Consider the following 14,068-nt stretch of genomic DNA (forward strand, 5'->3'; position numbering starts at 1 on the left):
TGAGTAAGTGGGCGAGATTGGAGCAGTGTCCTGTCCAGGTGGAGCTATTCTTTCTACCAGAACGGGTGAATCCGTGGAATCCTTCTTTTTCTTTAAAGGAATTGTGTAGGACTCCATAGGCTGTGTCGGGGTGATCTTTCGTTTGTAAATAGAAAGTTTACCGGTGTCGGCGTCGATGAATTGTTCCGACTGCTCCTCCAGCAGGGGTTGTCGATGCTTTGGCCCACAACCGCAGGTGTAGGCTTCGGCCCCGTGGACACCTTCATGGACGCTTCGACGACCGTCTTCGGCGCGAATGCCTTCGGCACCACTTTCGGCGGCAGCGTAAACTGAATGGGCGCTGTCGACTTGGGCGGTTTGGTGGCAGGCTTCGGCGTGGAAGTATCCTTTGGATCGGCAGCGGAAGCTTTGTCCTTAATGCGTTTCAATGATTCCGACACCTGCTTCGTGAAGGAGGCGGACGGCTGCGTCGACTCGACAGGTGCCTTCGAGCCACCACCAGGTGCGGACTTGATGGTTGTAGTACTTTTGGCCTTGTCCGGCCGACGCGCAGGATCGACAACCTTTGTAGCTCCGAGTCCTTTGTCGGTGTCGACGGCCCTCGGCGCCGAAGTCTTCAGTTCGACTACCTTGACAAGTGCTTTTGGTGTCCCAGTCTTCGGCTCGACACCCTTGAGCGACTTCACCGGGTCGATAACCTTTTTTGGCTTTGTCTGCACCGACAGGTCTGAAGACTTGGAGCCGACCAAGGTGACACGCACTTTCTGTTTTGACGGCGCCTCTAGCACTTTCGGTTGTGTAGACACCGAAGCTTTCTCTTTCGGTTTCGATTTCACCAGTTGTGGCTGTTGAGAAGTGTCCGTAGCCGGTCCCGGAGGCGAGACTGTGGAACTTGGTGCAAGATCTTGGGTAAGGCCATGTGGCGATCCCTCGACCTGAGCCGTACATATTGTTTCAACGGGGCATAGCTCCTCGCTTGAGCTATCTTCCGTGGCCCCATAGGCCTCATCGTCGTCTCCTACCTCGTCGACGATTTCTTCAGCATCGAGCATTTCTACGTCTGCGTCGTAGTTGGAGTCGATCCCCGCCGCTGGATTGGAAAGCGGCTCTTGATCTTCCTGCTCGTCTGCCTCTTCTCCCTCGGTATCGAAAATGTTCACCGGGTCAGGTGCCGTCTGCTGGGCCTCCTGGCGCGCTGCGCGCCGAAGTCGAATTGTCTTCTTGGAGCGGAAACGAGAACAAGCCGTACAGCTGGCTTCATCGTGATCCGGGGACAGGCACTTGTTGCACACCGGGTGGACGTCAATGTGAGGATACTTCGAGTTGCACACGGGGCACCTTTTGAACGGGCTCCGTTCCATGATGGTTCGTCGAAGAAGGCCTGTAGCGTCGACCGGGCCTCGAGCACTGAAGAGCCACGCGACTCCTCTGGATGTCCGACTCGGGAACTGAGCTGGAACAGAACTGGGCACCGATCGGAAGACAATACAGACGATAGGAAAGGCCTTTGGGCCAAAAAGAAAGTTTCTATTGATTCCGAACTTGAGTGATCAAATATGCATCCGAACCCAATGGCGGAAAAAAACAATCTGGGGATGGAGTCGATGCCCATGCGCACTGGAGTCCAGGGGAGGAGCCACCTATCTCATACTTCGAAGACTCTTCCAGGATAACAATGCGCAATCATCCGGACCCAACACTAGGCGGCGATCTATGCTATAGATATGAATTCAGCAGCCCACATGCCTCGAACGTCAATTTCTCCTGTAACACGCTCTCGAACATGTCTAAAAATTGGGTACTATGGACCATGTGTGATATTATGGCAACCTGTTGTTTCTCTTGTAAATTAATGATTGGCTCTGAGATGTAATGTTGCAAATGTATTCTTTTTTTGAGATTGTTTCTCAGATATACATTGTGCCAGTGAAAACAATGATAAAAGCAATAAAAGATATTCAAACAAAATGACGCGTTTCGACCTGGAAACCCGGTCTTGATCACATGACATGTCGTGACCACCCATGGGACTAAATAAATACTGCTACACTCATTAGATGCTCCTCCCATCAAGTTGATGAATGTGAAAAACAGACTTTATAATCTTTGATCATTGAGGTCGAATTAAACAGTATACATTTACAGAAGAAATAGTGGACAAGTGCCCCTTAATTACAGTATTTATAATATAATTTTCAAATTCCGACCACAAAGGTATCATGAACTCATATTCAAACTGTTTTACCGACACAAAGGAGCTAAAAACATGTTCTAAACAGTATAGTCAGTTTGTAAACAAACCTTGCCCAGTGAAAAGATGATAAAAAAATTTAAACAAAATGCAACTCTATCATTAAATACATGATTAGCTAGCAGTTCCTTTGAAAAATTATACAAATAAATGAGGCAGATGCCTAGGATCGCTAAAATTTCAATGTGCAATTGAATAAAGTGCTACGTGCAAAGTGCAGATTCAAAATTCATCATATATGAAGTAGCACTGGAGTCTAATTGATACATAAACGATCAAACGTAAATTTCAGGTTAAAAGTCTTGTGCAAACAGCAATCAGTGCAAACTCCCACCTCACAGACACCAGATAAAAACTAGTAGAACCAGAAACCTAGTAAAACCAGTTAAAATCCAGTACAAATGAAGTTAAAAGCCTACACTAAAACCATCTACACAGCCTAAAATCCATCAATTACAAAATTAAATAAAAATTCAGCAGCAAGAGTTCATTTTACAAAGTCAGATCATGAATATAGCAGCAATTGTAGAGATTCATTATTTACAAGAAATTGTACAAATCATCCCCTGTATTTAATCCATTTTGGTATTTTGGTGTCGAATTGTACAATATATTTACTTTCCAGTTGCCGTAATTTCTTTTCTCTATTTCCCCCTCTGATGGATTTGGGAACGGCTTCAATCACAAAATAACTAAGGTCGTTAAGGTTATTTTGGTGTACTAATTTAAAATACCGTGCCACTGGGTAGCTGGAATCAGAATTGACAATTGCACGTGAATGCTGTAAGATTCGATTAAACACTTGTAATTTTTGTGCTGCCTATATATCTTAGCTGACATGTGCATTCTAAGATATAGACAGCAAAATCTGTCTTACATGTGAAAAGACCTTTGATTTTACATGGCTCTTAGGAAAATGCATCTAATACCTCAATTTTGTTCACTCCAAATGCACATGCCCTGCAGGAGCTGCATTTAAATAAAACAGTCCTGTTGGATAACCAGTTGGTTTTCTCATGTACTTTTGGGCTTGATTTTTCTAGGGCATCTCTCATTGAGGGAGCCCGTCTAAATGTGATGCTTGGAGAGTCCTCTATTTCAGGTTCTATTGTCATATCAGACTTTAAAATAGGCCAGTTTTTAGTGATAATCTGTCTGACCTTCTTATGATGACAATTGTAAGTTGTTATAAGTCTGATCGGTAATTTCTCAGTTTTGGACTCACCACAAGCCAATATCGAATTAACTCCTTGATTACTATTAGATGTATATACAATTTGAGGGATGTATATTTTGGTAAGAGCTTTATTTAGATCCACCATGTTGTATACCCTTAGTAGGAATCTCTGCACTGCTTCATTCAAACATGTTGTTAAATCATCTTTATTGCTGCAAATTCTTTTGATTCTCAAGAATTCCCCGTAGGGGATACTCTTGATAAGATGCCTGGGGTGGGTACTGCTGGCATAAAGGATCGAGTTCCCAGCAGTTACCTTCCTATGGAGTTTAGTATGTATGGCATTACTACAGATATATACCTCCACATCCAGGAACTCGACCCTCTCTTTGCTGATGTTGGCTGTGAATTTCAGGTTTAAAATGTTATCATTAATGACGTCAACAAATCTGTGAGCTGATTCGACAGATCCCTGCCAAACCACACAGACATCATCAATGAAACGCCACCATTTAACGATGTTACCCGTTAACATTTCTTCCAGGAAGTGGCTGAGGACATGTTCCTCCCACCTGCCTACATGGAGACATGCAAAACTGGGGGTAAAACATGCCCCCATTGAAACGCCCTGGAGTTGGTGGTATACTTCTTTATTTAATAGAAAAGTAATTATTATTCAAACATATGTATATCATTCTCAACAGCATCTTGTTATGTTCATTGAATCTTATATCTCTATGTGAGAGAAATTGTTTAGTTGCTTCAAGGCCTTGTTCGTTTTTTATGCTGGTGTATAATGAACATATGTCCATGACAATGAATCAATATATATATATATTTATATATATATATATGTAGATATGTGCATATTATTGGCTATTGCTCCGGGGTCTGTGCATGTGGGCAGGACTATTCAGTGCTTATGACTTTGATGAGTATCCCCTGGAAGAGAACATCAACCTCTTCATAGGTATCTATGAGAGAATGTTGACGTTCACAACCTAAACATTGATGTAAGCTACATCGAAATGTGCCATGACACCGGAGGTGCTGCAGCGAAATGTTACAGGGATGTTGAATGAATAGACTGAATCACCTCTGGAGTTTCGGCACCTTACCAGTGAAACCAGAGCATTCCCTGGAGGGCTTTTTAGATCTCCTTTTCTTCTTTGAACTCGGTTCTTCCAGCTTCCTTCACTGTCCTTTGAAGTCCTTTTAGACATCTTTCTGACAAATTCAAATTCCTTTACAGAATAAGAAGGCAGACACACTACATCCACTTTATGTGGGTTTTAGTTAGCTTTCGCCCTCCCACATGTGGGGCACTTAACAAGAAGGGGTGGGCACCTTACAGGAAAACCCAGAAGAAGTGCAAGAAAAAATCCTCACCCTAAATCTTACAAACATTGAGCGAAAGATCATTTCTGAAGGAAAATTCTCTGAGAAATAGATGTACAGAGTGTCCTAGGATCCCAGCCACACAAGCCGGAAAAAAAGAACTGACTCTATGAGTCAACTGACAGTGCAAGGCATTATGGGTAGTGGAAGCTCATGATGCCTAAATGGACAACAGGTGTTTATTTAACTTTTTTACTGTACACCTATTAGGAGGCAGATTAAACCACATGTGCTGCAATGAGAAGGGTTTTTTTGGTATTACAAAAAGTCTACAATTTAGAAAACCTTTAACATGCTAGTCTTTTGTAAGGTGTTGTGCAACCTACGGACATTTTACACTTCAATCTTTCCACTGAAAAATCGACATACAAGTTAATGATGTACTGGTCTAAAGTCTCTGCACATTGGGGGGAAGAAACTAGTTACTTACCTGTACACTATAGTTCTCCAGTATTATCTTTCATAGATTCACATGCTTGTATCTTACCCGTCGTCATGGTGGGAGTCTCACTGTAACAGAATGACCAAAGCAGTACCATAGAGAAGAAAAAACTGCATAGAAAACCCCTTAGGGAGTGAATTATTTGGTAACCAGACCTCCTTATTGTTTGGTCCAAAGCTCAGCCAATCAGCAGTAAGCCCTGACATCACACTCCCCAGCAGAACTCTCCTACCTCAGATTTCCAGCCCCAAGTGAGAGACATGGATATACTCAGAGGTAAAAGGTTCTACCTGAGAAACGGGGAGGTGGGCGGGCGTATGTGAATCTATGAAAGATAATACTGGAGAACTATAGTGTACAGGTAAGTAACTAGTTTCTTCTCCAGTATTGAATCTTTCATAGATTCACATGCTTGTATCATAGTAGCAAGTAGTACCAAAAAGAATTAGCGTTTCCAGGATAGAACCCTAAAATTCTGGTTCTGCTCCTAAACATTGTGATGTCATAACCATTAGACACCATCCACAATAAATGAATCATCTCTGTAAACCTTGAAAATTAGAACGTATTTCACATATAACAACCCTAAGTTAATGCATAAATTAAACATTGTTCATCAGTCTGTGTATTCTTGCACTTATTCCTATGCATATTTATGTATTTATACACATTGTCATACTTAGATGAAGAATTGAATAGAAAAAATACCTTCTTGAAATAGACGCCGAAGGACGGCTTGCCACACTGCCGTGTCCTCCTTCCATGCAGTATCTAGACAGTAGTGTCTAGTAAAGGAGTAGATTCTCTTCCAGGTCGCTGCTCTGCAGATGTCTGGCAGCGATACTCCTGCAAACAAGGCCGTTGAGGTTGCCATCTTTCTAGTGGAATGCGCTTGAACTTTGGAGCGCAGTGGTTTTCCGGCCTTTTCATGACATTTGACAATAGCAGAAGTAATCCATCTTGAAATACTTGATCTGGATAAAGACAGTCCTTTTCTCTGTCCCTCAAAAGCTATGAACAGCTGTTTTGATTTTCTGAAAGGTTTTCTCCTGTCAATATAGAATTTTAAACATCTTTTGATATCTAGCGAGTGTAAGGCCCTCTCTGCTTCTGTTGACGGATTTCCAATGAAAGTAGGTAATATTACCGGTTTATTAAGATGAAATATTGAAGGGACCTTAGGTATGAATTTAGGGTTCGTCCTTAATATTACCTTGTCCTGAAGAAATGGTTCGGCTATTGAGAATGCTTGTATTTTGCCTACTCTCCTCGCAGATGTAAGGGCCAAAAGCAATGCTGTCGTCCATGATATGAATTGCAGGTCTGCTTTATGTATTGGTTCGAATGGTGGCTTCATAGACAGTACTGTATTGAGATGCCAAGGGATCGGAGGGCGTTGGATCGGAGGGAACACCCTGAAAAGCCCTTTGAGAAATTCCTTGATCACTCTATGCGGCCAGAGCAAAGGCTGATTTGGTGCTCTCCTATATCTCGAAATTGCTGCCAAGTGCACCTTCGAAGAGGCATGTGAAAGACCTGCTTTCGACAAGTAAAAGAGGTATGGCAAGATTTGTTCCGGAGAAACTGCAAGAGGATGTAACGCCTGAGATGCGCACCATTGACAGACCTTTTCCATTTTGCGACATATGTTTTATTTGTGGAGAGTGCTGAAGATTGGAATAATATGCCCCTGCAATCCTGAGAAATGTTCAGAGATTGGAACTCATGCTTGTGAGGTTCCATGCTGATAAGTTCAGCGATGTCAAATTTGGGTGGAGAATTTGTCCTTTGTTCATGGAGATCAGGTCCTGAGTTATCGGGAACTGCATCCTGTTGGACGCTGAAAGTTGGAGAAGCTCCGAGAAGCATGCTTGTCTCGGCCAAGCTGGAGCTATCAAAGTCACACGACATGGCTCTGACCTCATTTTGCGGAATCAAGGGGAATGGAGGAAACGCGTAGGTGAACATTCCCGCCAATTTCAAATGCAGCGCATTTCCCAAAGATCCTTTCTGTGGATATCTGCTTGCGAACTGTTCGCACTTTGAGTTGTCCTGGGTTGCGAACAAATCTAATGTTGGCGTGCCCCACCTCTGAAATACTCTTTGTAGCTGTGCATGGTTTATTTCCCACTCTTGAGACACACCGGCTGTTCTGCTCAGGACATCTGCCCTTGTGTTGTGTATTCCCTGAATGTGTTGAACCTGTATGGAAATGTTGTGATGTATTAGCCATTTCCAAATCTTTTGAGCCTGTGACGAGAGTGGTTTCGATCTTGTCCCTCCCTGTTTCAAAAGATAGAACATTGTCATTGTACTGTCTGTTTGTATCATCACGGTAGAGCCACATATTCTGGGAAGAAAAGACTTTAGCCACAGGAATACCGCTTTCAGTTCCAGCATGTTGATGTGTAATTGTGCTTCCTGCTCGGACCACTGACCCTGGATTTCTAGTTCTTGAAGTTGCGCCCCCCATCCTTGCAGCGAAGCGTCCGACGTCATTACATAACTGTGACGCTGAGGTTCGAAAGCCAGACCTTGTATTAGGTTCTCTCGTAGCTTGCACCATGACAGAGCCTTCCTCATTAGAGGGGATATGGTGATCCGATCCTTGAATTACTGATTTCCTCTTTTTGGAAGATTGGCTAGTGGATTCCTCCTCTGATTCAGAATCTGAGGTGGCCTTCTTCTTCTGAAGCTACAACAGAAGACGTGCCTCACGATCCCTCAATGTTTTAGCAGAAAACGTTCTGCAGTGTTTGCAGTCCTTTGCTCTGAAAAGAGCCTAGCTTTTCCACAGGATCTGCAAGGCCTGAATAGCCTCTTTTTAGAGCTTTCAGCCATCATAAGGTACAAGATGAATCACAATACCTTAATCCAGAATAGAATTCAGCAGTTGGAAAGGTCAAAAGTTCACACAGGAACAAACTGAGCAGAGCTCAGGGAGACTCCTTTCTCACACGAAGGCGGTTGGAAATCTGAGGTAGGAGAGTTCTGCTGGGGAGTGTGATGTCAGGGCTTACTGCTAATTGACTGAGTTTTGGACCAAACAATAAGGAGGTCTGGTTACCAAATAATTCACTGCCTATGGGGTTTTCTATGTAGTTTTTTCTTCTCTATGGTACTGCTTTGGTCATTCTGTTACCGTGAGACTCCCACCATGACGACGGGGAAGATACAAGCATGTGAATCTATGAAAGATTCAATACTGGAGAATCATTTTAACATTTATGTCTATCGATGAAGATCCTACTAAGTTAAATTCCTTTCATGGTTGGGGTTTTGGGGCTCCTGACTCGGTCGAAGAGTATGTTGGCTGGAAAGTGCTGTTTTTTCCGAAAACCAGACTCTGGCTCTTTCTGCTCAGGCAAGGACAGGGATGGGAAAATGGCATTCTCACCAGTGTACTACTGGTTCGTTGAGGGTCAAGACACAGGTGAAGGGGCAGCCTTAGAGTGAGACGAGATTTACACCAGATGGAATATGTGTATAGCTGTGAAGGTTTTCTATGTAACCAACTCCCTGATTTTCCATCATACACCACCGCCCACCAGTAGGAGTTGGCATAACCGCAAGGTTTCATTCAGAGCTCAAATGTGACGTGGTGTCTATGGAGAAAGAGGAATTAGACTTGTCCCCTAAATATATCCCCCAGTGGGTAGTGTTTGGCTTCACAATCCTCTATATTATTTTCCAGGTTTTTTTCTTTCTTTGGTACACTGAGCTGATTAATCCTTTTTCAAATTGGATTTGCCTTTTAAAAAGTCCGAAATGAGTCTCTAACTTATTTGTTTAGTGATTGGCCTTTGCATAGGCCAATCCCTAAACAATAGTCCATATAATAGTCTTATACAGGCATGGTCAGAAACATAAATTGTCAACAACTACTGTTGGGGTCCGAACCAGTCAACCCTGTGGTCTCTCTGAGCGGGATTTGACAACACACTTCTGACAGTTCTCACGTCCCTCACAGAGAAGCAGTCTGGCACTACTGATAGAACTCTCATACCTCTCATACACTAGCAGTTTTACACTACTGCGCGAACTATTGCACCCCTAGATCAGCAGTTACACACTACCAACAGATGTCTAATATTCCTCATAGAAAAGCACTCGCACACTCAGTGACAACAATACCACACCCCTTGGAAACAAACAGTCACACACCATCAGAAGTGTTAACACACCCTCTCTAATTAGCAGCCAACCCAATAGGTCTGGCTTATTACTGAAAGTACATCTTCATTTATTGGGGAGGCTGTGTGGGTATTATGGATGAGCGAGTAATGAATACAAGAATGAGTCAAGAGTGTGATTTACAAAAGCTTACATCAACTTAGTCACCTACGTCTGCTTCCTAACTCTTTTCATGCTCTGTGAAATCTTCAAATGGCTACCCTACACCAGACAAACTGTCATTCAAGCCCTAGTCATCAGTTGGCTGGACTATGGCAACGCACGCTACGTAGGAATCACCTTGCGCAGTGCTTTAAATGGAAAAAGAGAAGTGCCGGTACTCACCAAATTTATTGGGAGGGGCGTGTCTGGGGGCGTGGCTTTGAGGCAGCCTTGTAAACTATCATTATTTTCTTCTTCAATGTAAAGTGCCCCAGTGTTCTTGGCCAAGTTCTGCTCATAGCTGCAGGGTGTAATTGGTGTTTGTTTTAATTACATACAGCGTGAACTTAGCCCGAGGGCATTAACGTGAGAAGCAGAAGTTTTAGACAAAAGCAGACTTTTTTTATGGCACAAGAAGATTTAAGTGATTTGCCCTGGATCACAGGATGTTGAGCCCACGCTGGGATTTCACCTGTGCCATGAAAACAAAAAGTATGCGTTCAAGTGGAACGTGTGCTTCTCATGTAAAGCACTGTAATGCCCTCCTGCCAAAAATGAACCAATGCGCCCTGCACACACGAGCCGAACTTGGCCGAAGGGCGTTAGGCGCTCTGACAGACAACGGCAAGTGTATTCCAATTTCCAGTGCTGCGACCTTTCCCTATAACTGACAGCGTGACAGTTCTAAAGTCGAGAGCTCTAGCTGGCAAATCTTCCTGTCCTGTTGCGCTTTTAGGGTGTGAGCAGGGCCGGCCTGTAGCGTGGGCGAGCTGGGCCCAGGCCCAGGCCCAGGGTGCCAGTATTCCGAGGGGCACACGGAACTGTGCACATTAAGGCAATACCAGCAGCAGAACCCCTGTCATCTTGCAACCGCCTTGTTCATGTCCCTGCCTCTGTCTGATTTGCCAGATTGGAGTTGTTTTAATCCTTTATGATTAGACTTTTGGGCAATGTTTTAACACCTCATTGCCACTTTCTTCGCGCTCCTTTCACCGTCTCACCCCTGCTGACACACACACCAACAGACAGATTTAGGTGAGCTGGGGGAGGTCCCGAGGCGTTTTGGTTCAGGGAGCAGTGACTGCTCATCCAGTGACTGGCAATTCAACTCAACAAAAAGGACCCCCTGCTGCCTCATTTCAGTCTCTAGCATCAGCAAGGGCGTCAAATTTCTCTCCGCCCAAGGCGCTAGCTTAACAAATGCCGGCTCTGAGTGCAGGGCTGCAACCTCAACCTAGCGCCAGAATACACTCGGCATTAACTGTCACGCGCCCCCATAACCCAGAGACTGACCACAGCATGCCACTGGGAGTACCGGTACTCTCTTAACACAAAGGAGAAGTCCCGGTACTCAATGGGAGAGCACGGAGAAGTGCCGGTACTCAGTATCGGTGAGTACCGGCCCATTTAAATCACTGACCTCGCACCTCTTGAAGAGACTGTAGCCCATACAGAGTTCAGGGGCCAGACCCATCCTCAACCTCCCAAAGGGAACCCACATCACCCCCCACCTCAGGAAGCTCCACTAGCCCCCTTCAGAAGAGATGTCAGTTCAAGATGTTGATCCCCACCTACATAGCCCTAAACAACCAAGGCCCAGCATACATCAACCCCCACCTGAGCTTTCACCAACCCTCCCGACACAAGCGCTACACCTCCTTCTTCCTCGTCCATGCTCAGCCAAAGCAATAGTGGCGGACGCTCCTTTTCCTACCTCAATGCGAAGGCCTGGAATGACCTCACCCTTCACCTTCGCACTGCACCCTTTCAGCTGGATTTCATGAAAGGACTCAAGATCTAGCTGTTCAACTGATCCCTCCCTAGCAGCAGGGTTCTCAGGACCTGGATACCCTCATAGACAAATTACTGTGCTCTAAGTCCTGTTTGATTGATTGACTGACATCACAGGACCCCCACAGCTATATAGACTCTAAATTCAATAAACAAGCCTCCATTTATAGTCTCCAAAGCAGGACACAGTAGTGAAAGCTAGATTCAATCTTACTACTCAAAAGAGCCATTCATTTTCTGTCAAGAACTCCCTTCCATTGGACGTCAAGCGCTCTAGTTCACTCTAAAGCTCCAAAAAAAACTGGAGGTTTTTAAATTTGCATAGGTAGTTTGCAGACTGGCACCAACAGCCTTCTTATGAGTTAGTAGACCTTATGTGAATACTGTTATACACCCACTTCACAATGTGATGAATAGACACATCAGTGCAAGAATGAGTTACTGAATTCATAGACGAATGACTGACTGCATGGATGGATGGACGGTTGACTGCATGGTTGAAAGCATACAGGCACTTTCTGCTTTAAGCCATGCTTACTGACTTTGCCAATGCTTGTAAGATGGCTGAATCTGCAAATAAGTGTCAGAGAGTTGGTACAATGTTGGGGAACGTAGCTCGTTTTCGCAATTAAAAAAAACGTTTTGGAGAATGTGTTTACTCTTTTGTTGGTAGATGCAGCATTAGGGGTGGCTGACTTGGCAGCAAGACGACCCCAATGAGTAAATCAGTAAGTGGCCGAAAGGCTTTTAGACAGTTGTCTGGTAAGTTCCAATTTAGTTTTAAAGTTCAGTGTAATTTCACTGAAGTATGGAACCTTCAGTTCCCATGTCATTCTTAGAAATAATATTCCACAACCAATGATGAGTCTCAAATTATTGTACACTCTTAACAGGAGTCGAACAAACTTCTGACACGCTGCATCACATACTTACATTTTTTCCTATGACCCCGACAAACCATTTTACTAACACGGTTTTAATCTGCTTTGATTTTCAAGGTTATTATAAAGGGGAATCTAACACAACTCTAGCTTAGCCTGCAGCACTACTGTCACACAAAATATTGCTTGGTGTCAATATATATCGTTATGCAAACACTCAAACTACTACGAAGACGACTCTTTTGACTACTTTAACATTTAAGGAAATAGGATGTGCGTCTAGTATGGAGTAGAAGGGAGATTTTATACACTATTTACAATTTTGTCAATGCATACACCATAGAGGATATATTCCGACAAAGAAATTGTAGATGCTTACCTATAGCTACATGTCCCGACGTTCCGAGAAACAGATACACAACTGAAGCGAAAAAGAGGGAGAAGACGCTATACAATGGAAACGTTTGTGCTAACAATGCCACTGTGAGCCCTGCAACGAGAAGATTTTTTTTAGTTGCATTAAGTGACATCATGCTTCTTTGTGAACTCTTCATTAAACGGTCAGCATTTAAATCTACTTCGATGAGAAAAGAGGTGCAGAGAAAGCAAGGACATCTACTGAATGACATTAAAAAATAAAACACAGTAACCGGAAATGTACCGGTCACTCAGTGGCCTGTGACAGCAGTCCTAAGTTTATTTCCGCCTCGCTTATCGTCGGAGACCTCGAACTTATCTTAGTAATCAATGTAATAGCAATGATATGGCCAGGATGGAAAAGAAAGCACGGAAACGTATTGATAATTAGATACAGACAACAAAACTGTATACAAAGATAAACATTTCATTGTTTTGTATATTATCCTCAGAAGAGTATGATATTTACAATCCATTTTATAATAATTTATTGGACAATTACGTGCTGATTTGGTGGAATGGGCCTACTGAAGCGTGTTTTGTGATCCCCTCCCTCCCTTGTCATCATTTCGAGCAATGCCCTGATCAGGAACTATCATTTTTGTCTGACTCTCTACACAAATTAACAGGGAAAACCAGCGTCTTCAAGTTGACTTATGTTGGAGAATGTATTCCCAAATTACAGAAATCCATCTTAAAACACGGAAAGATAACTTTCTGTGCACTAAGGGTGATACTATTGGACTAGTAAATGAAATAAATATAGCGTATTCGTCTTCGATACAAAACAGCTTTTGCAAAATACACTAGTCACCAGAACGAATCTATCCTAACAAAGTGGTACTCGTTAGTATAAGAAAGTAAAGTTTTTTTTAATTCTTTAGTATAAAATCAATAACGTCATGGCAAGTACCTTACACTTGTTTCACACGTTATTACACTACTCCATGCATATTTTAGGGATCAAGGGCCAGATGTAGGTAATTCCGATTTACCTACTCTTAAATACCGACTCATACCGAATCGGTATTTAAGAGTAGGTAAATTGGAAGGAGGGAGATGTAGGTAAATTATGTTTTTGAATTACCGAATCTGTAACATTCAGGGCCCGATGTAGGTAATCCCAGATTACCGATTCTTAAATACCGAATCATACCGATTCGGTATTTAAGAACCGGCAATCGGAATTTAGGTATTTTTTTTTTTCAAAACCAGATTTTATTGATATTGCAGAAAGAGATTGCAGACACATCCACAGCACTCCAAACACTGGAGAAGCTGTAAGCAAATAATCACGAATCACAGTTGCAGCAATCAGCACAAAAGGCAGGATAAAATTGTGGCTTTAACTACCAGGGTCCCTCCCTCCAATCCCA

At 43.3% G+C, this 14,068-nt stretch overlaps 1 protein-coding gene across 1 annotated transcript in view; it reads right to left on the reverse strand.

Moving 5' to 3' along the window:
* LOC144752662 (pendrin-like) overlaps positions 1 to 14,068 on the reverse strand; it is a 928,614-nt gene that overhangs the window by 139,146 nt on the left and 775,400 nt on the right. Inside the window, exon 7 of the mRNA XM_078640532.1 lies at positions 12,655 to 12,765. Coding sequence (XP_078496658.1) covers positions 12,655 to 12,765 — 111 coding nt within the window. The remainder of the gene's footprint in view (positions 1 to 12,654; positions 12,766 to 14,068) is intronic.

This window comes from Lissotriton helveticus, chromosome 5_1, assembly GCF_964261635.1.
Source record: "Lissotriton helveticus chromosome 5_1, aLisHel1.1, whole genome shotgun sequence".
In the NCBI taxonomy this organism is placed as follows: Eukaryota; Metazoa; Chordata; class Amphibia; order Caudata; family Salamandridae; genus Lissotriton; species Lissotriton helveticus.